Source organism: Chamaea fasciata, unplaced genomic scaffold (genome assembly GCF_029207755.1).
Source record: "Chamaea fasciata isolate MVZ Bird 193981 ecotype frontalis unplaced genomic scaffold, bChaFas1.0.hap1 SCAF_13, whole genome shotgun sequence".
NCBI classification, from domain to species: Eukaryota; Metazoa; Chordata; class Aves; order Passeriformes; family Sylviidae; genus Chamaea; species Chamaea fasciata.
The window spans coordinates 19,398,554-19,424,699 of NW_027094098.1; the positions used below are offsets into that span (position 1 = coordinate 19,398,554).

Genomic DNA, 26,146 nt, shown 5'->3' on the forward strand with positions numbered 1-26,146 from the left:
TTAAAAAAAAAAAAAAAAATGAAAGGTGTGAGATGAGGTGTTGCACACCGCGAGTACACGATTCAGTTTGGTACCACCACTCGTGTGGTACCTGCTCTTCAGAGAAACAATCCAGGTCAACTTCTCTGGGTGATTTTAATCATCGTGGAGAATGGTTTGGGATGGACCTTTCAGATCTTCTCCTTCCAACCCCCTGCCACGAGCAGGGACATTTTCCACTGGCTAATTAGAAGATTACTCGTTGGTGTCAAGGCACCACAGCCAACAAGGCTTGCAATACTCAGCTGAGTATTGATAATTTATTTGTGTTTATGTAGGACACCCAGCAGTAACATTGACATTTCTAATGTGTTTGGAGCATTAGACAAACAGAGGGATTTTTGCCTGCTTAGCATTACATATTATGCATCTGTCCTACACTGTGCCAGCTTTCCCTGCCGCTGGATTTTCACAGTGGTAGGAAATAACAGGGATAAAGGGATTAAAAAGCAGTGATTTTCAGTAAAGCCTTATAGGACATGTCTGCTATGATCTCAGCTTACTTGTCTTCTCTACACCAGTAAAACACTCTCATAGTAGACAGATTTATGGCTTAAATGCAGACAAGTGTGTAAAATAAATATTTCGCTTATAGCTTCCACACACTTTCAAGCATTGCCTGTGATTATAATGGCTTGTGAAGTCTCTTTCCAAAGGGGTGATTTGCAGTTCAGAAGTTAAAAATCAGGGCCCTCCTCTGGCCTCGGTGCCAGCTAAAGGTCATGATTGAAGTGTGGTGTTTAGCAATTCCAAATAATTGTATCCGGACTTCAAACACGCCACGCTTTGTCACAGCTGCCACAGAAGGTCAAACTGAATTTAAATTCTGTTTATCTTGTATTAATAGAGCTCCAGTTCAGGCTATGCCATGTGAAATACACTTCTCAGAGCAGGGGCTGTGCTTCCTCCCAGGGAGAGAGACCACGGGGACCGTGGGCACTGAGAGATTCCATCCACAGCAGGCAAGAGAGGGAAATTCAAAACCTCTGAGCCCTCATTTCACAGAGGAGGAGCAGTTTCACAGCTCAGCCAGGGCCGGGCCCATGTGTGTGACAGACCCAACAACTCAATCAACGCCTCCTGAATCCAAACTCCAGGGGGAAAACTCCAGGTGCCTCCTGTGGCAGCTCCCTCGGTGTTCATCCCAGCCCAGGGCTCCTGTGAGCTCCAGGAACTGCCACCCACCCATACACACAGGGGACAAGCTTGCAATTCAAATGATATCTTTTAAAAGAGATTTATCACTGTACCTGCTGCAAAAGAGTCCTGCCCAGCCCCCCAACACACACACACAATATATTCATTAATACATAGAAGTCTCCAAATTCCCATTGTACCCACTGACCGTGAGCACAAGATTTTGGTTGCACATCGCTGATTCCTTGAGTAAAATGGATTTACAGCAGCCTCTGGTCCTTCCACACTTGTGGGAAGGACAAAGCAGCTGCTTCACCTGCTTCACCCTCACGCTGCTCTTTGCTGAGCACAGACCTTTGTCTCAGAGGTAGATGGAAGGCAATAAAGGATGGGGTCGGTGTGTTTGGGTTTTTAAACGTGTCACTATGCAGCAAACACACGGTCAAGATATTAAATATGTTAAGTTTACGCACTGCAGAGGAATTTCATTTATTTCACACCAAATCAGGAAGCAGTCCTCAAACCACAATCACCGAGATGCGAAATCCAATGTTAATGCACAGAAATACTGAGCTGAAAAGATCTTAGTTTGCCCAAGGAACACCCAGTGAGGGATTTCTCTTTACAGAGCAGTTCTGTAGAGCTACAGATGTCAGCTCAATTCCTCATCAGGTCCAGGAATTCCCAAGTTAATTTCACACTAAGAAGGTTTCAACAAACCAGACACAGGAAAAAAGTACTTAAAAAGAAATACTGAATTCTTTGATATGGTCAAAATAAAATGGAGAGCTAAGGGTGAGAAAAGGGGGGCAGGAGCTGGGTTTTGAGCTGGGCATATGGGCAGCAGCAGCTGAGGGGGTGGGAAGAAAGAGCTCTCTGGTGCCCAGAGAAGCTCCTTCAATTCCTTGTCATAAGGAATGGCAAATCCAGCTCTTAAACCCGAGTTAAGCCTCCACCTGTGAGAGCTGCCCTGTCTGTGCAGCACCTCTGCTCCAGGATGGCTGGGAACGGACAGGGCATCACTTCTGCTATCAGTAGATGCAAAGAAATGTTCCCATGGCTGTTCATGCATTAGCACATGACCGGGCTGGAGTGGACAGGAGTTTCATGCTCCGTGTGTTAGCACATTTCCTCCTGCAATAAACACAAGTGATGCGCTCACTGTGAAACTCCTCAACTGTCTTTAAGGAGCTTTGGCTTTCTAAGAAGCTTTGGGGGGTTCCTCGCAAAGTGATGAAATGAGATTAGAGTCCTTCCTAATGAAACATTCACAAGACAGACCATTTGGGGAAAGATACATCAGCCACGAGGAGAAGCTTCCCAATTAATAATACATGAGAGAAGTGAGATGGAATAGCGTGTGAAATGTCTGACCTGCTTTAGAGACACTGCTGGCTGTCATTTTAGCTCCTTATTACAGAATTCCCGACATAAAACCATCCAGATGTTCCCACCTGCCTCCAGATTGTCACTGACGGGAAGGGTGGACCCTGACAACCTTTGCTGCTGGAGAGCTGGTGCATTTCTCCTGGAACACACATGAAATTCCAGGGAGAGATCCACGGGATCCAGGACAAAACAAAGCCCGAAATCGCTGGCTCTGTGGTGCTGCTGTGATGCTGCCCACACCCAGATGTTTGTGCAGCCCATGGACACGTGAGCACGGCCTCACTGCTGCACCTGCAGTCGCTCCCAGCAGTTGTGCATGCAATTATTACACCCGCATGCATAATGGGGAATGCATTATGCAAATAGCCGGTTACTGAGGTAATTGCTCATCGGCTTTCCACAGTTACTCGTGGGTAATTTGTGCTGTGCTGGTGTCTTTTTGTGTAAACCCAGCACATTCAGGCGATTCTGAAAATTAGTGTCCACATCCAAAACCGGAGTGAGGAGAAACCGGCTTCACCCGGCTGACCAAAAGTGTCAAGTGCACCAAGAAACTGCTGGCACAACACACAAACTGCAATACCTCTTTCTCTGCCTTCTGCAAGAGTCATACTTCTCCTCCAAAAATTCTGACCGCTCCAAACTGAGTCCACAGATTTATTCCAATCTCCCAACCATCAGGACCTGCTGCTCTCTGGACAGAGTAAGATTTTTATCTCTCCAGCAGCAAATCTCTTATATTTCCAATGGCTGCCCCTTCTACCTGTCATTCCCACTCGCTACCACTTCCCAGGTTGTGTTTCTGGATGGAATGGCTCACCAGGATCCCGTGGCACAGCTCGGGGAAATGGATTATGCACACACTCAGGATGTTAAGCAGCTTAATGGCAGGATGTCTGCTCCAGAGAGAAAAGGCAGGGACGTGTGTGACAGGTCACCCAGGGCTCCATTGTTTCAATATTTAAGTTATTTGGACCCTGATAAAGGTTTCAAGGCCTGCTCCCCAAAATGCCAGGACTCTGTCGCAGAGGTGCAAACAGGTCCAGGGCAGGAACAGGAATGGGCACGGGAACAGCAGCAAATGTCCTTTCACAGCACTTCTGGGACAGAGGTGAACCAGGAAAGCAGTTGAATGCCAAGACAATGCAGGAATGAGGGGATGAAGCCAGAGGGCACAGGAGGAGTGGAGATGAGAACAAAGAGGCAGTCAAACAGCCCAAACAGTGGGAAATCTCCTGTTTTCCTGGGACCTTCTCTTTTACGGCTGCTTGAGCTGGAATGTTTCGGAGTTCTGCCTGACGGGGAAAGTATTGGCAGAGGTTATTCCCCAACTCAAGCAGTTCGTGAAAGATGACACAGAGAGGAAAATCCACCACCCTTCTGCCTCAGTGCAAACCTTCCCTACCACCCGCAGGTCCTGCAGCAGCTCCTCCTGAGCCTGGGGGAGGAACCCCGGCCAAGCCATCAACTCACCGGGCTCCTTCCTGCGCTAAAACACTCATTTGTAGCCCGCGGGAATGAAAGACGTTTTAACTTCCATCTCAACATTATTCTCATTCCTGGTGTTTTGATGATGTGAAAACTGCCTAGAAATGAAGACACCAGCTTAAGGCTGTAAAGTTTTACTGCTCGCTGTATTTCTCCTCCTTTTTTGTTTGCAGGGAGGTTTTAGGTCCATCAGGTTTATGCCTTCCAAGGATGGATCTACTCTGCTAAGAAAGTGAAAATAAATTCCCTGGCCTGAAACAAAGACCTGAAGCTGTTCAAAACACTGGGTCGTCCAAGATGCATCTGCTGCTGCATTATTTCCTCATCAGGAATAAGTGATAGATGGGAAAGGAACATCCAGATGGATGAGAACAGCCCCTGCGAAAGGAAAAGTGTCATTTTGGACAACATTGATGAGCTCCTTCTGAAAATTCAATTTCCTTATGTATGAAAAACTTCACTTTTACTGTTACCCAAGTGACCTTCTGGGCTCTCAGAAAAAAATTCATCGCCCCAGGAGGAAATCTGAAGCATTAACTGCAAACCGTATTTGCTACATATTTAACTTATTGTTAACTCATATTTAAAAGAGTCAAACCAATCTTTAAAATAATTTCCCGAGAAGGTGGCACTTCAGGACATGCCTGGAGGAGGTGCTGAGCTCTGCCTGTCACGGACAGCAGGGCCTTTTCACCCACGTCCTGCTCAGCAAACTCTGCCCACAGGATTGCAAGGCTTTGTGCAGAGCAGGAGGGTGAAGAACATCCCGTGTGCTTTTGGGGTGTCTGTCAATAAAAGCACTGCAGGTGCCTGTTGAGAACACAATTTCCACGACCTTAGTAAAGGGTACAGGGATGAGGCAGCACAGCCCTGTCCTGCCACAGGTTTCCTTGCTGTTGGTTGAGTGAATGATAAAATATCAGGAAATAAAGATTTACGGTATGAAGAAATGCTGACTTTTATATCACTGCCACGGCTTCAGCCACAAACTCCTCGCCTAGCACAGACTAAAATTGTGCCTAAGATCCAAGGTGAGGATTCAGCCAGGGCAGCCTGGGAACTCGGCCAGAGAAGTGGCTGAAGACCAAGGTCAGGAGATGAAAATGTGGGAGTTGTTCACCCTGAAGCTGAATGATGGAAGGAGCTGTTAACCCTGGATCCAAAGGATGGGAGGAAGGGATGTTCTTCCTGGATCCAAAGGAGAGATGTTAACCCTGGATGGATGGATGGATGGAAGGAAGGGAGGGAAGAGGGATGTTCTCCAGGATCCAAATGAAGGAAGGATGCATGGAAGGAAGGGAGGGATGGTCTCCTGGATCCAAAGGAAGGAGGGATGGAAGGAAGGAAGGGAGGGATGCTCACCCCGGACCGAGCGAGGCTCGCCGGGCTCACACCGCGGCCGGGGGCGGGGCGCTCGGGGGCGGGGCATGAGGCGGGGCTACCTATGGCCCCGCCCCCTATGCCGGTGCCGCGCGGGGCGCAGCCAATGGGAGCGCGGCCCGTCAGCTGACCCGCGGCGCCTTCCCAGGTGCGCGCCGGCGGCGCCTCAGAGCGGGCGGCACGGCGCACCGGCACCGTTCCTGCCGTCCTGGGGGCGGGCAGCGGGCACGGGGAGACCGCTCCGTCCATCCCTCCGTCCATCCATCTGTCCGTCCGTCCGTCCATCCATCGCTGCCCGCATCCCGGCGCGGTGGGACCGCGGCGGCAGCAGCGGATGTGCAGCCCCGGGGGACAACGGCGGCAGCGCCCGGCCGGCGGTGAGTGCGTCCGCCGGGCTCGGGGGAGGGAGCGGAGGCTGCGGGTGCAAGGGCTCCGCTCCGGGCTGCGGGGATGTGCGGTGCGGCCCGGGCACAGAGCAAAGTTTGCGGTGGCGGACGCGCCCCCGGTGCCCCCCGGGGGCAGTCCCCGCGGGCTGCGGGGTTTCGGTGGCTCCGCACCGCGCCGGGACCGCCCCGGGGCTGCGGCCGCCTCGCACCTCCGGGGCTGCGGGGTTTCGGCTGCAGCATCGCTCTCCTCCTCCTCCTCCTCCTCCTCCTCCTCCCGCTCCTCCTCTGTGTCGGGTGCTCCGCTGCTCCCCGGGCCGGTTTGCGGTAAATCGGGGATTCTGGAGGGGGAATCCGCCGGTCCCGGGTGCCGGCGGTGGGCGCGGGGCCGGCGGTGCGGCAGCGCTGCCCGCGTCCCCCATTTGCATGCGAATGGGAGCGGATCCCGGCAGATGTCCTGCCTCATCCATTCACCCGGAGGAATGCGAGAAGACAAGGAGCCTTCAGTGTGACAATGGCCCTTCAGAAAGCGGCATAAAGGCGCAGTGTGAGCGGGGCCGCGGCTCCGCCGCCCTCCTCCCGCGGCCGCGGCTTTGTGCGCGGGGCGCTGCGGGACCGGCACCGGGAGAGCGCAGGGCGGCCCGGGGATGCTCCGCCGGGTCCCCGCTGCACCGCACCCGCCCTTCGGGGGGCTCTTTTGGAAGTCCGCTGCCCGAAGGGTGCGGGGACAAGCGCGGGGCATGGCAGCGCTTTACCCCGGGCTGGGGGTCCCCGGCTCCGGCGGCCGCGGGCGGACAAAGGGACCGGCCCCGCTGCCGCCCCTTTGTCGCCGCTGTCAAAGGGCCCTTTGAGCGCGGGGCCGGCCCCCGGTCCCTGCGACAGGAGGGACAGGAGCGAGGCGCATTGTGCCGGCGGCTCAGCCCTGCCGGGGCCGCACAACAGATGTTCGCCGGCGATTCTCGCTCTCCCCCAAGTTATTCTCTCCCCCGAGTTATTCTCTCCCCCAGCGCTGGCTCGGCGCGCATTTCCCACCGGGCGATGGAAGGGGAAGTAGCGCAATTAAACTCAAAGTAGACAATAGTGTTGTCCGAAGGTGAGAGATCACACACAGGGTGCTTCTCTTCTCGTCCTGGAGCTGTGCGAGAGCTCCCAAGTAATGAGTCCCTCCAATAAAAACTAGTTTGGAAACCTTTAAGTCTTTTTAGGACTTAAAGGATGCCGATAAAAGGAACCCCCTATTTCTGAAGAAGATCATAAACCTGTCCTAGCCCAGATGTAGCCGCAGGGACATCACAGAGCTTTGAATGACCGAAGGCACACCCAGCATCAGTCCCGCTGCTGTCCAAAGGATCCGGCCAAACTGTGTCCCAAAGTCTTGCAAGTCGGAATTTAAATTAATTTAAGAGACGGACGCGCTGAGAGGGGCAAAGCAGTGCACGGAGCTTCCCAAATGGGAGTAGTGAAGAGAACCAGGATGGTTCTGCCTGGTCAGGCTCTCACCCCTGGGCCAGGACACAGCCCCTGGTGTCCCTGTCCCTCTGCTCCGCAGCCTCTGTTGTGCCCCTGCTCTGGGACGAGAGCTCCAGTTTAACTTTTATCTCAGCAGTTAAAAGTTACCTGCACAACATTGTATGTAGTCCATATAAAATTATCTCTCCCAGTGGGCATTTTGGACTTTAATAGACCAGTTACTGTGATGACCATAAAGCCTTTTCCATTTACCTCGAACAGACACGAGAACACTGCTACTGATCATTGAAGGAAATGGGATTATGCATTAAGCTGGACAATTATAGAAGGATAACAACTTTTCACGTGAACTGTGAAGGACCTTTTTTTTCCTGCCATAAGTAATGCTGAGCCCGTCCAAATTCAGGCTGAAAAAAGAAACTTGTGTTCGGTGTGACCTCACAGGGAACAGAGCCCTGGCACAGGGTGCCCGGAGCAGCTGTGGCTGCCCCTGGATCCCTGGCAGTGCCCAAGGCCAGGTTGGACATTGGGCTTGGAGCAGCCTGGGACAGTGGGAGGTGTCCCTGCCATGGCAGGGGTGGCTCTGGGTGGGATTGAAGGTCCCTCCCAACCCAAACCAGTCTGTGACCCCATAATTCTCCGAGTGTATTTAGTTCCAGCTCGTGGAGCAAATGGGATAATTACAACAAGCAGTGGTTAAAGCTCTCATCATCATCATCATCACCATCATCCTCCTCCCTAAATGCCCCGGTTCCCGTGCTGGGAGCCCAGCTGGTAGCCGCGGGCGGAGGAGGGGATGCTGCAGCCTTTGTTTCACTCCGATACAGTAGCGTGGCACTGCAGAAAGGCAGAGGGAAAAACTTTTCCTCATCGCCGTGCTGGATTCCTGCTGCAGCCTCTGCTGCCTGGCTGCTGCTGCTGCCGAGGAGGGCGGCAGATCCCCGCTCGTTCCTCGGCTTTTTTGCTTTTTTTTGCCTTTTTTTTTTTTTTTTTTTTTTTGTAGGGACACTTAAAACACCTTGGATGAATCATAACAGCGGTCAAGCATTGCTGCTGCTGCAGCCTGCATAGCCTAACATTCACTGGAAACGAGGTTTATTTGCATCGTTGGGTCTCTGCAGGTTTCTTTTTGTTGTTGTTAGGGGTGATAGAGGCTCACCGGCATTTTAAACAGTATTTTAAAATCTTTTTTTAGTTTTCTCGTATGAATTTTTCGAGGCTCTTGTTTCTGTTGACGATATCAATGAGTGAAAACAGGGGCTTTGTTCACAAAGCTCTGAGTCACATTATTTCTGTCTCTTTCGGAGCTGCTCCTCCCCCAGGTGAGTGACTTGCCTAGTCCCAGGTCTGGCTTTGTGTCAGGCTCAGACCAGGATTAAACATCAGGAAAAAAAACCCAAAAACAACCCCAAACAAACAAAACCCAAGGAAAAGAGTTAAGTGACGTTTGTAGACCAGCTCTGGTTGAACAGTATTTATTTCAGTGTCTTTTTCAACCAGCAAAGTAGCAAGACGCTGCAAATATTTACAGAGGAGCCAAAATTCTCCAAAAATAAAAATCCCTCCGGTCTTCCCTGTGCACTTTGTCGCCACGGAGGTGCCTGTTCTTTGAAGCCCTGATTAATATAGATGAGTTGCAATTTTCTGACCAAGCCATCCTAGTTCACATGTATTATTCCCTTGGCAGACATGTGGTCCCCACAGCTGTCCCCTCATTTGTGTATGAAATGGAAACACTGGTGGCATTTGTAGGTTACCATAGCTACACGAACAATACACGTGTGAGGCTTCATCCTGCCAAGCTCCAGATTTTTTTTTTCCTGGCAGACATTTTGTAGACACAGAACTGAAGAAAAATCTATGTAAAGTTTTTTTTTTTTTTGGAAGCACATAAATCCAGCCCTCCTCCTCCTCTGTTTGTATAAGGCTCATGGACAGGGAGCCTGAGCTCCAGCCTCACCACGGCTGATCCCTGCATCCCCTTCCAGCTGGAACTGCCAGCCTGGAGACCCCTGGATGCTCCCAGGAACTGAGAATCCCAGGCTGTGGCTCCAGAGCAGTTCAGTCATTAACAAGGTCAGGCCTTAAACACATCTTTCCCAAAAAATAAAATGTGAGTTCTACACAAAAGGGGACTTTGGAGCTGACATGGTTTTTCTGTGTTGGGGCTCCTGGGAGAGTGGAGAGGTGGGGAGCAGCCAGAGCCCCATGCCAGAACAGAAATCCAAGGAAACCCACCACAAATATTCCCACACTCTGTTTTGTCCCTGCCATTAACACGTGGGAAGATGAGCAAGAGTCAAGAAAACCACAGAGCTGGTTTTGTTGGTTTGTACTTAATTATTAAATAATGGAGTTAATTGTTAAATAATGGAGTTTCTCTGAGATTTGGAGGGCCTGAGTTCTGCACAGGGGACTCACGGGCCCACTGTGATAAGAAACAATCGCTGCAGATGTGCCTGAGTTACTCAAAGACTTTGCCAGTCTCGTTCTTTTCCTGCAGCTGAGTAATTAAACCCTTCATTAAATGGACTCCATTAAGGTGGGAGCTGAACATGCTCCATGGAGGGCTGAGAGCTCCCCAGCTGAAAATTCTTCTGAACCCCCCTCCCTTATTCTTTGCTGCTTCAAACCCTGCCACTTCATTCAAATTTTGTTTTGCTTTTTAGCCTGTCGTCTTTTGCTTTTTTCTACGTGTGGCACAGAAATAAAAATGCTGGATTGGCCTATTTTGGATTGGCCTAATTCTCCCCTGGTGAAGGCAGGACAAGTCTGTGGTATCAGTGAGACAAGAATTCGTCTCTGCTCTTAACTTCTCCGGCAAAATATTTTTATAACTTCACCTTCTATTCCTCACAAGACCTTAATTTAGTGTCACAAGCCAGCGTTTCCTTGGTGTTCCATCTGGCTGAATTATTAAAGGAACAGCACCTGGTTTTTACCTGGAGCACAGTTTCCAAAGATTGAGTATTTGCAGCGCAGTGTTGCCTTTTTCTTCCCTTTTTAACTAACAGAACAATGAGGCGAAAAAGCAAGTTGAAGTAACGGGCCTGAAATATTTACCAGGGTGCTGTAGTGAGAATGCACTGAAGTTATAAAAGTGCCACGGAGAAACAGCTCTTTTCCCTTATTTTATTGGGCACAGCAGCCTTACCACATAATTTTCCCCCCTGAGGTGCTGCCCTTTAGTCCTCAGTGGTCACACAGGGCAGTATTTTCCCTGAGCAATTCCCAACCCAAAACACGGAGGCAAAACCTTTCTTGGGGGCGGGGGGTTTAGTTAGAAATTTCAGAGGTTGTCAGCCAGCATCTCATTGGCAGGTATTTAATGTAAACTAACTCTGGCCATTCCAGCAATTTGGGCATCTGTCAGCTCGGATTAGAGCAGGAGAACCGAGGGCTTTTTGGAAGCCAAGCCCCCCGCTGGAGGTACCTGGCAGGGTTTTTCCTGGCTGGTTGAGGCAGCACTGGGGTGGCTGCTCCCACCAGGGCTGGGGCAGGGCAGCCCACACCCTGCTCCTGTGGGAGGGCTCTGCTGGGCCTGGAAGGGAGCAGAACCCCAGGCAGGTGTTGGGTGGGCTCTCTCCTCACTCCAGAGGCACCCAGAGCTCGTTCCCACCGCTGGGAGCTGTCCCAGTGCAGCCCAGTTCTCAGTTCTGGAGTAGGTGCAGGGATGTGTCTGCACCTCTGAGCCTGCTCCTGCGTGGGGTGGGGATCACCTGCCAGAAACCCCCAGCTCTGCCTCCACACGTTTCTGTACCACACACCTTACAGGCTGAGACCAAAACCAGGTTCCTCCGCGCTCAACAAACACTTCCCCAAGCTGGAAGAAGCAGCTCCACCTGTGGCAATGCCAGAGCTCCAGCCCTGCCACTGGAGAATTTCACCTGAGGTCACTGCTCCTTATTTTACCCTGCTTTAAAGAGAGCACTGATGGTCTGGAGAAGCCTTCTGGCTGCTAAAGTTCATGGGAGATGTTCCCTGGGTTCCTCCTCCACCCTGAAATCTGACAGATCCTAAGGAACTTCTACAAAACCCCTAAAACTTACTCAGAGAGAATCCCTGAGCTTGTCCAAAGCTTGGTAGAATAACATTTTACCTTGTTTTAATAAAACATCAATCAAAGCTTGGATTGTTCTCTTCGTAATTTGAAAATGTTTATCTTTTATGTAATGAATCCTTCATTTTCTGTTATTTCATGCATCGTATCATTCATTTGATTAAGCAAGTCCAAAACTCTCTAATAAATTCATACCTTGCTAATGTGCTGCATACAATTACTGCCGTGCAGATGAGCCGCTGATTGGCCTCGTTAAATTTTTAAATTACAAATGATCCATCGTTCTAACAGAAATAGAGTAAATATTGATAGTGCCAGAGAGCCACCAGTGACTTTTAAACGCATTGAGAGATAACTTCTCTTTGCCATAGGTGAGCGAGCAGTTGCAAAAATGAAGTTCTGTAATTGCCGCTTGAAAACTGGTCTTTAAAATGGGTTCACTGTAGTAAAAGGCACCAAGTCAAAACCAGGTCAGTGTTTTTTCTAAGTTCACTGACGAATCTGGTTTCCTTTCTCTTTCTTCTCCCTTTTAAGTGCCACAATCTGGCTTTATACAAATTAGGCATTACTGGGCCCAGATGAATCGCTGTAATTAGGTAAAGATTTTTTTATCTAGAAAGCATCAGTGACTTAAAATTTGGAGAGGAAAAAAACTTCCTTTCTGCAAGAGGCAGAAATTTTAGCACCCCTGTGTTTCGCAAGCACTGATGGAAGAAACAATCCATGGAAAACCTGGGATGTGGCCAGGACCAGTCTGAGGACTAAAGCTCAAGGAGCAGTGTAAGGGCCTGTTTTTAAACCCACAAAACATTCCACTGGATGTATTTTCTCTCTTTCTTAACCTCATGAACATCTCAAAGCAAGAGTGCTTTCTGCATGGAACAAAGAATCAGGATTCAGGTGGTACCTGAGATGAAGAGCAATGGTTGAATGCAGGCTGTGAGGGTTTCCACCACTGTTTGACTGAGCTTTCCTGCCCTGATCACGTGGCAATGCTGCCCAAATGATTTTGGAATGAAACAGTGATGGGGAACAAATATTTCACCTAGCAGAAGTGCAGAAAAACTCATGGAGAGGGGAAGGGTCATGGGATACAGCAGCAGAACTGGAAAGAAAAGAGCCTTTCTCTCAGGTCAGAGTAAAGCCTTGGTTCAGAGCAGCTCCAAACCCAAATCTGTGGCCACTTAATGGAATTAGTTCCATCCCTGCCCGGCTTGGTTGAGTTCCAGATCTTTGTCTTGGTGCTAACAGCCTCTCTATTAGATCTCAGCACCTCCCATGCTAAATCCATTTATTTTGTTAGTGCTATGCTCACAATCTTTTCCTATCAGATCTTCCCACATCAGCCAACTCAATACATGGGTCTATTAACATTTAAATACATATAGCTCAGAAACAGAGAATTGGATTTGGTAAGCATAAAACTCAGGGAAAAAAAAAATCAATAAAAGTCTGTTTTATTCTAAGGGCTGAAGTCTGTGTCAGCACATTACATGTACAAACTATGTAGATATGGATCTGGGCTAATAGTAAAATACAGTTTAATACTTAATCACTAATAATTGAAAAGCTACCACACATCACAGCCACAGGAAACAGAACTATCAAAACAGAGTGTAACAAGGACCAGAAAAAAGAACTTTTCTTTCCTTGATTGAAGCTAAGCAATTGAAGCTCCATGCAGATACAATTTTTAATAACAAGCCTTATGCATTCCCTACAGCCAGCACCATTGTGTTGATTTATAAATACCTCCAGAGCTCCTGACTCATTGTGGTTGGGATTTATCAGGCACAGGGTTTGGTTTTTTGGGTTTTTATTTCCAGCACAGGGTTTTTTGGCATCCTCTGTGGTAGTAACAACCACGTACACGCCGGGGTCTTTCCCAACTGTGGGGGATCCTGAGTGACTCACAGAACTGGAGTTTGATCTAGAACTGTGTAGGAGGCAAAATAATCACACTGCCAGAAGCCAGTCAGCAAAAAGGGAGGAAAAGGATTTTCTGGGACTTCAGGAAAAAATGCTCTGGAGTTCTGGCATCCCTGTCTCTCCTGGTTAAAAATATTCCTTGTGTGCTCCTTGTGCTATTAGGAACACTTTGCTTCCCCTGGCCAAGCTCCCTGGCTCTCAGAGTGGTCAAAAAACAAAAAGGGAATTCTTCTCCAAAATCCAGCCCAATCTCTTCATGCCCTTTGTCCTCTTCCATTTCTTTTTTTTTTTTAGCCTTTTGTTTGAATTGTGCTGATTTTGATAGATAATAAGAAGCAGAGATTTTTTTCTGAGCTGCTCTATATGAAATCCTCGAGAGGGAGGTGCCCCTGTGGGTTACAAGGTGCTCAGATCCTTCCACCTGGTTCCAGGATCCCAAATATGCCAGGACTCAGTCCATTTCAACTCTTTAAATATGGCAAGAAACCAAAGCAGAATTTCTCTACCTTTGATCCTCTTTCATTCATCAGCCAGCAGATACACGACGTGCAAGAAATAGTTGGAAGAGGTCTTCCCAAATGAGTTATGCTCTGGAAAGTGTAGATACTGTACTAAAACCAAGTAGGTTTCGATTCTCCCTTGCATTTAAAACAGAGAGAGGGCTGGGGATGGGGAGGAACGTGCAGGAGGAAAGGAGAGCACACCCCAGAGGTTCGCAGAGCAGGCAGAGGGGAAGAGCTGCAAGGAAGGTCTCGGGGAACTGGATCTTAACCCGGCAGTGGGATGGGGTGACTCTCAGAAATGCTGATCTAATCCGGTCACAGATGGGATTCTCTTCCATCAAGTGGGATCAAAGCTTTGCCTTCACATTGAACCCTTGCAGCAGGACATGAAAACAAGTCCTGGACAAGAGAACAGCCCACACTGCCCCAAGATGAAACTCATTCATGGAGAGAAACGTAGTAAGAAAGCTGATAATAATTTGTGTTCCTAACAAAAGAATATTCCTGCTGCACAAACACATCTCACACCCTGCAGGTTTCGAGGCTGTGAAGTGGTTCGTGAGGTTTGGTTTTTTTTTTCTCTCCTAAAGCAAACAGCCTCTATAATTTGACAACCCACTCTTTGGCAAGTCCGTGTTATTCCTGATGTTTCTAATATGACTGGTTAATGGTGATCTGTGAGAGATTTTCCATCACTTGCAGAAGCTGGGTTTGCAATTCTGTGGTGGGTTTGATGGGCCCTGCAGGGGATCCAGCCCCTTGCACTCCAGAGCAGTCTGTGAATGAAAACCCATTTTTCCCTCTCCTGCAAATTTACTTCAATATTTTAATGAAAAAATGCTGTATCAGATGCGAGTCTTAAGAATAAGCCCGAATAAATTACAAATTTCCAGGCGGCAATGTGCTGTGTCTGCAGCGCAGACGTTATGAATAGGAGGCTCTTTGCAGTTCTTTGGTGGAGATAAGAGTAGTATTTTTCAAAAGAACACAGATAAAGCATGCTAAGGTTGTCTCGAGGTACAGCAAATTGCCTTCTCACCAGAGCTTTCCCCAAAATTAAACACAGACTTTATTTTGATGAAATGTATGTACAGATGAGAAGAAAAAGTAAGCATGATTTGCAGGGAAAAAAAAAAAAACAACCCAAACCTCAAATATTATAAATCCCTGAGGACGTGTTTTGAGGCTTTATACCATTATTACATGTCCTACAGGCCCTTGTTTCTGTATTTCCCTTTAATACCCAGCTCCCACGTTCAGATTTTTTCAAGCTCTTTCAACTGTCATCGTTTTCAGCTTGAATTTTTCTGTATTTTCCACAATTCAGACCAGTAAATAGCTTATTTCCTGATGACACCGGAGACTTTAAACACCTCACTATAAAAGGCTTATTATCAAGCATGATTCCTCAATATTTCTCTAAGTACGCAGGATTGCACTTGTAAATTTAATTCCTGGGAAAGGAGCCCATTCTGCGGGTTGGCTGGAAATGTCCTGGTTATTAAACTCCAAGCCCTCTTTCTCTAGGATGTACAAGGTCATTGATGCTCTTGACTGGAGCAAGCCTGGCTTTAGTAACCCGGTTTTAGGCTGGATTTCGTGCTGTGATTTAGAGGGGGCTCCTATTCAGTGCCTCTCCCTCCTAAAGCCTGGCCAGAGGCTCTGGCTCACCTGAGCCTGGCACAAATCCCTGTTTTATCCATGGAAAAGGGGGGATGCAGAGCTGCAAAGGCCTTGCTGAAGGTCAGAGCAGGGCAGGGCAGGTTTTACCTCCAACACACACCCCACAAACCCTTTCCTTAAACTTGCCCAGCTGCCTTAACCAGCCTGCAGTGCTCCCAGCCTGAGCTCCCTGTGGGCCCCCCTCAGCTCCAGGGGGGCTTCAGCATCCACAGATCTTTTCCAGCCCAACCTCCAGAGTTCCCTCTCCCAACCAGGCTCTTCCACAGTCACAGGATGGGCCAGGCTGGAAGGGACCAGCAGGGCCATCCCAGAGCTCAGGTCTGGAATATCCCCAGGGAGGAGACTCCAGCCCCTCTCTGGACAATCTGTTCAGGGCTGGGCACTGCACAGGGAAGGTTCTGCCTCGTGCTCAGCTGGAACTTCCTGGGCATCAGTTCCTGCCCTTTCCTCTTGTCCCACCACAGAGGGACACAGCAGAGCCTGGATCTGTGCCGATCCCAGCCTGAATTCCACGTTCCAGTTCTCCCAGTTGGGCACTAAGCCTGCTCCAGGTCCCCGGGCAGGGCTGCTGGGCTGCCCCACCTACGTCCATCCCCGTGCTGCAGCCAGGACAGCTTTTCCTGAGGGATGGCAAGGCTTTCCCACGGGATGGTGGTGGGGATGCAGGAGTCATTAGCAGGACATCAGCACAACAGACAAATTCCCAACACCCGGTGCCTGGTAAGGTGTTTCTGCAGCGAGAGGGGAGGAACGGGGGAACAGCGTGTTTCTGGCTCACAGCTACTGCAGAATAAATTGCTTGTCTTAGCCTGAGGTAATTCCTTCGTGTGTCTGATCCCTCCAGCTTTTACCTGGGCACACTCAGCGCAGGTGGCCGCCGACCAAAATCTGGGCTGATGCTACTGCAACCGAAGAGGAATTCTGCCAGAATGAGGCACGGGACTGTGCAGAGGGAGGATTTGCTGTGGCAGCATCACTGTTTCAAAATGCACCCAGATCTCTGTGTGCAAACAAGATTGTTGCTCCTTTCAGCGAATTTTAATAGTGACCATTAATACAGTTGTCAGGGAAGTGACAACACTTTGTTTTCCTATTACCAAGCAAAAATGTTTTAATATCTCTTCTTTTTAGTTGGCAGGTTAACTGTGAACGCTTTTAATGAACAGCTTATTTCATGCTTGTCCCTTCGTATTCTCCTCTTCCTGCACTGGAGGTTTAAATGTACTTTTTCTTCCAGTCACCCAACCAACCAAACTCTGCAAGGGCCACGAGTAAGGCCATGGCTGCCAGGGCACCCCTCTTTCCAAGGAAAACTGAAAATAAAGGATCTACTCCACAACCAAACACCCACCCCTCATTATTTTACCCAAACAAACTCTCAGTATTAACTATTTTTCAGAATTTAGGTGGAAAGGGAAGAGTTAGACCTCCCTCCCCCATGGCATTTCCAGGATGGGAGATAAGGATTGATGCTCCTGTTTCTGCCCTCAGGGAACAGGAACAAGCCAGCAACCCTGGGCAGCTGCTGTGGATTTGCTGGTGATGGAAATGTGGCTTCTCACCGCTCTGGGTACTGAGCAGTGCCACGGAAAATGCATTTAATTAGCTCGGAGTAAAATAATTCCCTCCATATCTCTCACATAAAATTAGCCATTATTTCTGCTGATATCGAGTTACCAGCTGTTACAACTGCTGTTGTGGGTTGGAACAGCAGAAAATATGAATCTAACAAATGAGAGGGAAGGCAGGGAATGCTGAAAGCTTTCCTTAACACCCTCAGCATCTGCGACACTGAATACTGCAGAGGTGTCTGGGATCAGTCCTGGAAAAACTGGGAATCCTGGAAGGCAAAGGGATGGCTTTTGGTGGCTCTGCTGCCTCTGCAGCTTTGATCAGGGCTGTGGATGGGGTTTTACACACAAGTTGCTAAAAACAAAGGCCATGACTTGGGTTGTCCCTGGGCTGCCACTCACACCAGCACAGCACTGGTATGGACTGGGGCACGTGGGGCTGCTCAGAATTCACTCTGATTACCCTGGAATTCCATTTCCAGCTTCATCCAAGCTGTCCTGAGCCAGAACAGACTGAGGAAAGCGATGTGCAGGTTGTTTCTAAAGAACATTTGCAGTTAAAGAAAATTAAATCCGTTTGCAGTAGGAAATAGCTACGGAAGAGAACGAGCCACGAGGAACTTGTAAAATCATGTATTTACAGTGATCATAAACCCAGAACTCTGGTCAATAAACCCACAAATGCCTTCTTAGCAAGGATGAACAATAACTGGAACGTGCAAGTAAGAGGATATAAATATTCAACAAAGAAAGATGGAATTTGATTTTTTTTTCTTCTTTTTGCAACATCTAGACATGCTTCTACATATTTTAGAAGAACCTTTGAAGTCTTTTTTCAGGCAGTTTGGTTTTTAAAGCATTACATGATTCCTACAGCTCCATCAGGGCTAAGGCAGTAGTAAAACATCATTAGGGCCCTCGTAAGGCTCCAAGTCCCTTCTCTTCATGCTCTGAGAAGTTGCAGGAGAGATTCCAGAGGCAGGAATGTCGGGAGCAATGCACCTGGCCCAGGGACATGTCGCTGTGTGAGGACACATCAGCTCAGGGCACCTGCTCTACCTGCCTGGGATTGTGGCTGGGGGGGAAGCACTGCCTGCATTATTCACTGCACAACGCTGCCGTTTGAAAATCTGCAATTAAATCAATTAAACCTCGGACGCCATCAATTTCCCTAGAATTGGCTGGTTTGGGTCTGCTACAAATGTGTTGCCTTGGAGGGAAGCATCCATCAGAGTCAGCACAGCTCAGGCTGTGCCAGCCTCCTCATCACTCTGTGCTAACATATTCCCCACTATTGCACTGCCTTGAGGATTTGTATTTTAATACAGTCTTAGTGCCATCCATTGGAAGTTATTTGGGAAGGAATGTTGGTCCTACAGTTGGTTTTCCCCCCTCCAGCAGAGGCTGCTCAGCTCTCATTCAAGTCTCAGCTACCAGAGAGAAAATCTCACTCGGTAGGGTCAAATGGGTCCTAGGTTCCATTCCTCTTCCCCTTCCTCCAAAGCACAACCACAGAATAACATTATAAAAATAAATAATAAAAATGCTGTTTGGTTTGTTCTACCTACAGCACTACATTGTAATCTAAAATAAAACACGGTAATTTCACTATTTAATATGATCAGATTTACAAGTAAGTGTTGTACAAATGGGATTCCTGGCACCACTATCCAGAGGAGTATTTTAAACCTATTTCAGAAGCTGTGTTTAATTTTATTATTTTATACAGTACCATCTTTTGTGGGCTGTGACTTGGTTGAAGCTTTGCTACATTTGAAAAAGATGGAATTTCATCACTGTGTTCTGTGATATCACAGAGTGTTTTGGGTTGGGAGGGACCTTAAAGCCTATCCAGTTTCACCCCCTGCCACCTTCCACTATCCCAGATTGCTCCAAGTCCCATCCAACCTGGCCTTGGACACTTCTAAGGGATGGGGAGTCCATCCAGCACAACCTGATTATTTTAGTTACATAAAACCCCAAACTTTTTGTTTGAGAAGTCTCAACTGCGCTCACCAGAGCAATTTTCTGATGAAGGGAGGAGGAGGAAGATTTCACCATGAGATTTTCTTGGAATATGTGTTCAAAGCCTCACGATGCACCAGATGTTCTGAGGTGCCTGGACACAGCTGGGTTAATTTAAATGCACTCTTGCATGAACAACTTCAGGCTAAGCAGATACAAACGTGGGGCTTACACATCAATTTGGAATTGTGGTGAGCAGTTCATACACTCACAATGCAGTACAAACAGCTGAAATAAGGGCACTACATTCATTTAATCAAATTTACTGTTATTGTTTGGTGCTGAGCTGGATTAAATCTAAGCCGTTATCTGGAACTGATTTGATTAACTGGGATAAATTTTGGCAAAGTTCATTTCACTTCAGACTTCTAAACCAGCGGCTTCCTGAGCCTTAATTCCACCCTGAAATCCGAGCCTTGGGGACAGGGGTGTTATACTCCTCTGAGAGCCCACTGTGCTCACCAGCACATCCTCCTCTCTCAGCATTCCCAAACCATTCAAACAACTCCTGCTGGGTAAAACTGAAAGGTATTCATCCCAAAAGTTTTAAGATAATTCACTCAGAGAGATTTCTCATGTAAGCCCCAAGAAGGAGAGAGTTCCAAACCCCACGTAATTTACCTACGCCAGATTGGGATTTTTGTTGGAGATTACTGTTAAAATAATGATTGTTTTCAGGTATTTTCTTTCGAAGGTTGAAGAAATTAAATAATAGATGAACTACATATGAGCTGAGCATAACATATACCCTAATCTGCTTTCAGGACCATCTTCGCGCACTGATTTGCAGAAGATTCGAAAACACTGAGGAGCAGCTGAGAGTCTTCAGAGCATAACATCACTAAACTCAGAAAATCATCTTTCACCTTGCTGGATGTCCAAGCCTTTCACCTTAAATATCAAGCTTTACATTTTCTGCCTGACAGGGGATCACCCTCTTCTTCCGTGGGGATTTTAGGGGGCCGGGGAGCTGAACCCCCTCGCTGGCCAGCATGGCAAAGGTTAGAGTTGTTTTAACTGTGTGCCAGTTGGTGCTAGAATTGTTAATGAATTCATTAACTGAGTCTTCCATACAGAGCAACGAATGTCCACAGCTTTGTGTCTGTGAAATCAGGCCCTGGTTTACACCACAGTCAACGTACAGGGAAGCCACCACAGTTGACTGCAACGACCTCCGGTTAACAAAAATCCCCAGCAACCTCTCCAGTGACACCCAAGTCCTTCTGCTACAAAGCAACAACATTGCAAAGACCACAGACGAACTCCAGCAGCTCTTTAACTTAACAGAATTGGATTTTTCACAAAATAACTTCACAAGTATCAGAGATGTGGGGCTCTCCAATCTCACTCAGCTTACGACTTTGCACCTGGAGGAGAACCAGATCACGGAGATGACTGACTACTGCCTGCAAGACCTCTGCAATCTGCAGGAGCTCTACATAAATCACAACCAGATCAGCAGCATTTCTGCAAACGCGTTCTCCGGCCTGAAAAACCTTCTGAGGTTACACCTCAACTCCAACAAATTAAAGGTTATTGACAGCCGTTGGTTTGATTCTACTCCCAACTTAGAGATTCTCATGATTGGAGAAAACCCAGTGATTGGAATACTTGACATGAATTTCAAACCACTCTCAAACTTAAGGAGTCTAGTTCTGGCAGGTATGTACCTCACAGACATTCCCGGCAACGCCTTGGTAGGCTTGGATAGTCTCGAAAGCCTTTCTTTTTACGACAACAAATTGGTAAAAGTCCCTCAGCTTGCCCTTGAGAAAGTTCCCAATTTAAAATTCCTGGATCTCAACAAAAACCCAATCCATAAAATCCAAGAAGGGGATTTTAAAAACATGCTCAGATTGAAAGAGCTTGGTATCAACAACATGGGGGAGCTGGTGTCTGTCGATAGGTACGCGCTGGACAACCTGCCCGAGCTCACAAAGCTGGAAGCCACCAACAACCCAAAGCTGTCCTACATCCACCGCCTGGCGTTCCGCAACGTCCCTGCCCTGGAGAGCCTGATGCTCAACAACAACGCCTTGAATGCAGTCTACCAAAAGACAGTGGAGTCCCTCCCAAACCTGCGTGAGATCAGCATCCACAGCAACCCGCTCCGGTGCGACTGCGTCATCCACTGGATCAACTCCAACAAGACCAACATCCGCTTCATGGAGCCCCTCTCCATGTTCTGTGCCATGCCTCCGGAATACCGGGGGCAGCAGGTGAAGGAAGTGCTGATACAGGATTCCAATGAGCAATGTCTTCCAATGATCTCTCACGAGACCTTTCCCAACCACCTAAACCTGGACATCGGCATGACAGTGTTCTTAGATTGCCGGGCCATGGCGGAACCCGAACCAGAAATCTACTGGGTTACTCCTCTGGGCAATAAAGTCACCGTGGAAAGCCTCTCTGACAAATACAAGCTGAGCAGTGAGGGCACCTTGGAAATCTCCAACATCCAGGTTGAGGACTCCGGGAGATACACCTGTGTCGCTCAGAACATAGAGGGGGCTGACACGAGGGTGGCCACCATCCGGGTGAACGGGACCCTCCTGGATGGCACCCAGGTGCTGAAGATCTACGTCAAACAAGCCGAATCCCACTCCATCCTGGTTTCCTGGAAGGTCAATTCCAACGTCATGACGTCCAACCTAAAATGGTCGTCGGCCACGATGAAGATCGACAACCCCCACATCACCTACACCGCCAGGGTCCCTGTGGATGTCCACGAATACAACCTCACGCATTTACAACCCTCTACGGATTACGAAGTGTGTCTGACAGTGTCCAACATCCACCAGCAAACGCAGAGATCCTGCGTCAACGTCACGACCAAAAACGCGGCGTTTGCGCTGGATATCTCTGACCAGGAAACCAGCACGGCCCTGGCAGCGGTGATGGGATCCATGTTTGCCGTCATCAGCCTCGCCTCCGTCTCCGTTTATATTGCAAAAAGGTTTAAGAGAAAAAACTACCACCACTCGTTGAAAAAATATATGCAAAAGACCTCTTCAATCCCCCTGAACGAGCTCTACCCTCCTCTTATTAATCTCTGGGAAGGTGACAGTGAAAAAGACAAGGATGGCTCTGCAGAGACCAAGCCGACCCAAGTCGACACATCCAGAAGCTATTACATGTGGTAACTCAGAGGATATTTTGCTTCTGGTAGTAAGGAGCACAAAGACTTTTTTGCTTTATTCTGCAAAAACGACGAGTTGAAGACTTTTGTATTTTTGACTTTGCTAGTCCGTGGCAGAGCGGTGAGGACAGGTGGATATTTCAGGATTTTTTAGTATAGCGTATCGCAATGGGTTGACACAAATGGCAGCTTCACCTAGCTTCCACTTCTCTGTTTATTTTATATCTTTTTTTTTCCTTTTTTTTCTCTCTTTTTTTTTTTTAGTTATTGTGCTAAACTTAACACTGTCCTAACTCCAGTGCTGAATAAAAAAGGAGAGGCTGGGTGAGCCTGAGGTTCTGACCCCGTTCTCCCAGAGCCATCGTGGGGCAGGATCGCACCGAGCTAACCCTCAGTTTTGGACCTGCAGTGAACTAGGTTTGTCACCCTGGTCTGAGGACTCTACCCCGAGAAAAGGAGACCCTGAATGATGTTAGTTGACTGTACCGTAATGTTGTATCAACTGATTTGAATGTTTTTGACTTTCAACAATGAGTTTTCCTTTTTTTTTTAATTATTATTATTATTATTATTATTTTTGTAGTAGCTGAAGGCTTAGGTAAAGCTAACAGGCAATAGGAGTATGTACATCCAATTTTTTAATGTAACAGACTAAATGTTAATTGTTCTCTCATTCTTTTTATTCTATTTAGTAGACACTTTTGAAGAACTACTAGAGTTTTGTTGTGTTTAAATCACCAACACACGGTGTTTAATGAAGGCAGAGCTATAATAAATTTAGTTTTGTTCTGATTTTTTTTTTATTTTAGAAGTCACAATAATGTATTGGGTTTAGATGTCACTGGTTTGACTGGTGATCATGTTTTGACATAAAATATATCCAAAATGTTATATAAAAAATATCGTGGGGGGTTTTTCTTGATGAAATGAAGTTCCAGGTTCAGGTTTTTTACGCATTTATGTTAATAGCAGTGTTTTCTCTGCACTAGAGGCAAAATATGGGAAATAATTTATTGAGAAAAATGTCTCAGCATGGCTTTTGGACTGAGAGTCACATGCAGAATCAAAACTGTTCGGCATAGGGTACACAGCAAGAAGAATTCACAGAGTATGTAACAGGACATTTTCCTTTTTTGTATACTTTTCTGTTTATATTATGAGCTAAGACAGAAATGAAGCTGACATTTAGCTGTCATTACCATCAGTTAGGACAAAAAAAAAACCAACTCAGTGCTACCAAACTGAAATAAACCACTTGAATCTTGGAATATACTTGAAAAAAAAAAATATTTGGATTGATGTTCCTCCAAAAGCAGAAATTGAGATTAAAACTACCAAGACAGTTACGCTTGGTCCAATACTGAACTGTTATTTTTTACAGACTTAAAATTAATCCGTATTCTGAGTATTTTCCTGAATTACTGTGGCAAAAAGAGAGCAGCAGTGTTCTGTGTGCACTGGGTACAATATAAAGGCATCATTTACAGTCGAACCTACGGAAGCGTTGTCCGTTGTCTTTTCTGAATCCCTGGAAGTTCTGCATGAGCAGGGTGGGCTCTGGTGAACACGTGGTCACATCACACCACACCCCTCAGCAGCAAGCACAGCATTTTCTACACTTGATGACCACTTTCAGTGTGCAATTTTTTACACGCCAAATGAGTTCTTGGTAAGTAAAAGTTAATCGTTCAAATAACGAACGTGCCTGGGGCTGTGTGAAGTTTTTTGACTCATTGGCTTCTCAGATATATCCAAGACCCCTCAAAACTTACAGATAAGCTTCAAACTTCTTTTCTCTTGTCTAAAAGTGAGAAGTTACCTGCGTTGTTTCACTAATCAGCTGCCTTGGTACTAAAACTTGAGGTTGTCCCTTGGACAACCTGCCCTGTTGGTCTTGTGTTTCCACATGAGGCTGAGAGAAGGTATTAATTATGCATTTCAGGCAAGTGTTTGTGCTTCTACGCACAATCTTTTCCATGTTCAGGAGATCTCATGCATTTTTAATCATGTGACAATTAGATTCTGGGGTTAGGCAAGTGTCTTTTGATCATGGAGAAGTAACAAGGTGAAAGCATTTCTTCAGCACCTTCTCCTGGATTTGTTTTTAGTGTTAATGGAATGTTGCCTTCTCCAGGAGAGCTTCAGAGCAATAATTATCATCTTGTCTATATTCTCACCTTAAAGCTGCAGGCACAATGAATTAAACCAAGACCTCTTCTGCAGCAAAGATTCACTACTGTAGCCAGAGGAAAGGACACTGAGGACAAGGTTGGCCACAGAACGTTGGCTTCCAGCATGCATGACATAAAATTGTCTTTGGAAAAAAAATTAATTGAGCAGGTGTCAGCAGGTGCAAAGCAAGGCCCCTTTTCCATCATCTCCTCAGTTTCCTGCAGCATTTTCCCAGGATCACACAGCTCTCCCTGACCCTCCCACCAAGCTGGTGGAAGAAGACATCACACACCACTTTGGGTCCAAGGTGTTGGTTCCTCAGTGACCATAAGCTGACCTGTGCATGGGGCTGCCCTCCAAAGCAGCCATCCTGCTCTTCCCCCCTCTGTCCCCACCTCCCATCCTGGATTCCAGACAATCTGGGCTCTGTTTGCCTTCTGAGCAAGCTTGTGCTGGCCCCTCTGTGCTGGTGGACACAGACCACAGCAGCTGCTCTGCGTGCGTGTGGTCAGATCTGTTCTCGCCTGGCTGTCTTTGCAATTCTGGGCAGCTGCAGAAGCACAGCCACTGGTGAAAGTGAAGGTGACAGGGACACATGGCCACGGAGGAGGACAGAGCCACATTCCACGGCGAGCTCAGCACTCCCCAAGGGAAGAAAAGTGATGTTTAACACGTTCCTTTCCGCTGGGGAATAACAGGCCCTGTGTGTTCCCTTCTCTTTTCTGTCATTTATCATCTTTTTAGAGCAATGCTGTTAGAGGACTGCAGGGGGAAAATGGCTTGATAACAGCCACACACTTCTTGGGGATGTGCTGATCTGCAGGATTGCAGGGAAGCTGCTGCTGCTGGCAATCCTGGAGGGAGATGCAGGTCACCCGAGAGCAGCAAGAAGCACCTTGTTAAGGCAGCGTATTTTGCACACACAGCCACCTGCGCTAAGGATTTTCAGCCTTTTAAATGTGACCCTGCAGAATTCTGTAGAGAAGCCCTGGACATTTAAAATCTTGCTAATAAAAGGATAGCAAGTGGGGGAAGAGATTAATCACATGTGGCATATAATCGTAGTAAATAACCTTCAACCTTGTGCTAGCAATTTTATTGTGCTTGCAGTTTATTGTGAGCAAGAACAAAAACACTCTAATTGCCTTCAAAATGTATTTGCATCTGCTCTTCACTGAAGACAAAAAGCAGCCCAGTTCGCCCAGAATCAGGGATTGAGACTGGCCCACTTGGAAAGCAGGAGAGGAAGGAAGACCACTGTTAGCTTTCGTTTGGCTAACGCTTCAGAGAGGCTGTGTAAGAGCAGATATTCCATACCCAACTAAACTGCACTGTTACTTCCCCGTGGTCACCCAATAGTAAAAAATATTTCAGTCCCCTGAAGAGCAAATAACTCGCTCAAGTGTGGGATGCAGAATTTTAGCTAAACCCACTTTTCATCTCCCCACCTAAATCATATTTTATTGGACTGAGAGGGTGTTTTCACCCACAACCCGAGCCTGACCCAGGACATGGTGTTGGAATGAAGAGCACAAACTCAGCAATATTTCACACAACCTGTCCTCCAGCCCAGGACTACTCCCTGAGTCACTAAAAGGTGGCAATGAGAAGAGCAGCAGTTTGGGTTCCATACAGGGGTAAACTGGAAATAGGTCAGGGGGTCTGAGATCCAGAGAGAAGGGCATAAACTTGCCCCACTGCCCCTGACGATGCGGGACGTCAGTGATAAAGAAAAATTTGAGTTCAAATCAGGCAACTCCTTTTGCTTTGTGCTGGCA

At 47.5% G+C, this 26,146-nt stretch overlaps 1 protein-coding gene across 1 annotated transcript; it reads left to right on the top strand.

Annotated features, from left to right (window-relative positions):
* The first annotated feature begins 5,652 nt into the window (after positions 1 to 5,652).
* Positions 5,653 to 22,988, top strand: LRRN1 (leucine rich repeat neuronal 1). Its single transcript, XM_066195429.1, has 2 exons — positions 5,653 to 5,810; positions 19,822 to 22,988. The coding sequence occupies exon 2, from the start codon at positions 20,050 to 20,052 to the stop codon at positions 22,198 to 22,200; it is 2,151 nt and encodes a 716-aa protein (XP_066051526.1). The 5' UTR covers positions 5,653 to 5,810; positions 19,822 to 20,049; the 3' UTR covers positions 22,201 to 22,988.
* The last annotated feature ends 3,158 nt before the right edge of the window (positions 22,989 to 26,146 follow it).

Coding starts and splice junctions, on each gene's coding strand:
- LRRN1 (XM_066195429.1), top strand. CDS start 20,050: ATGGCAAAGGTTAGAGTTGTTTTAACTGTGTGCCAGTTGGTGCTAGAA.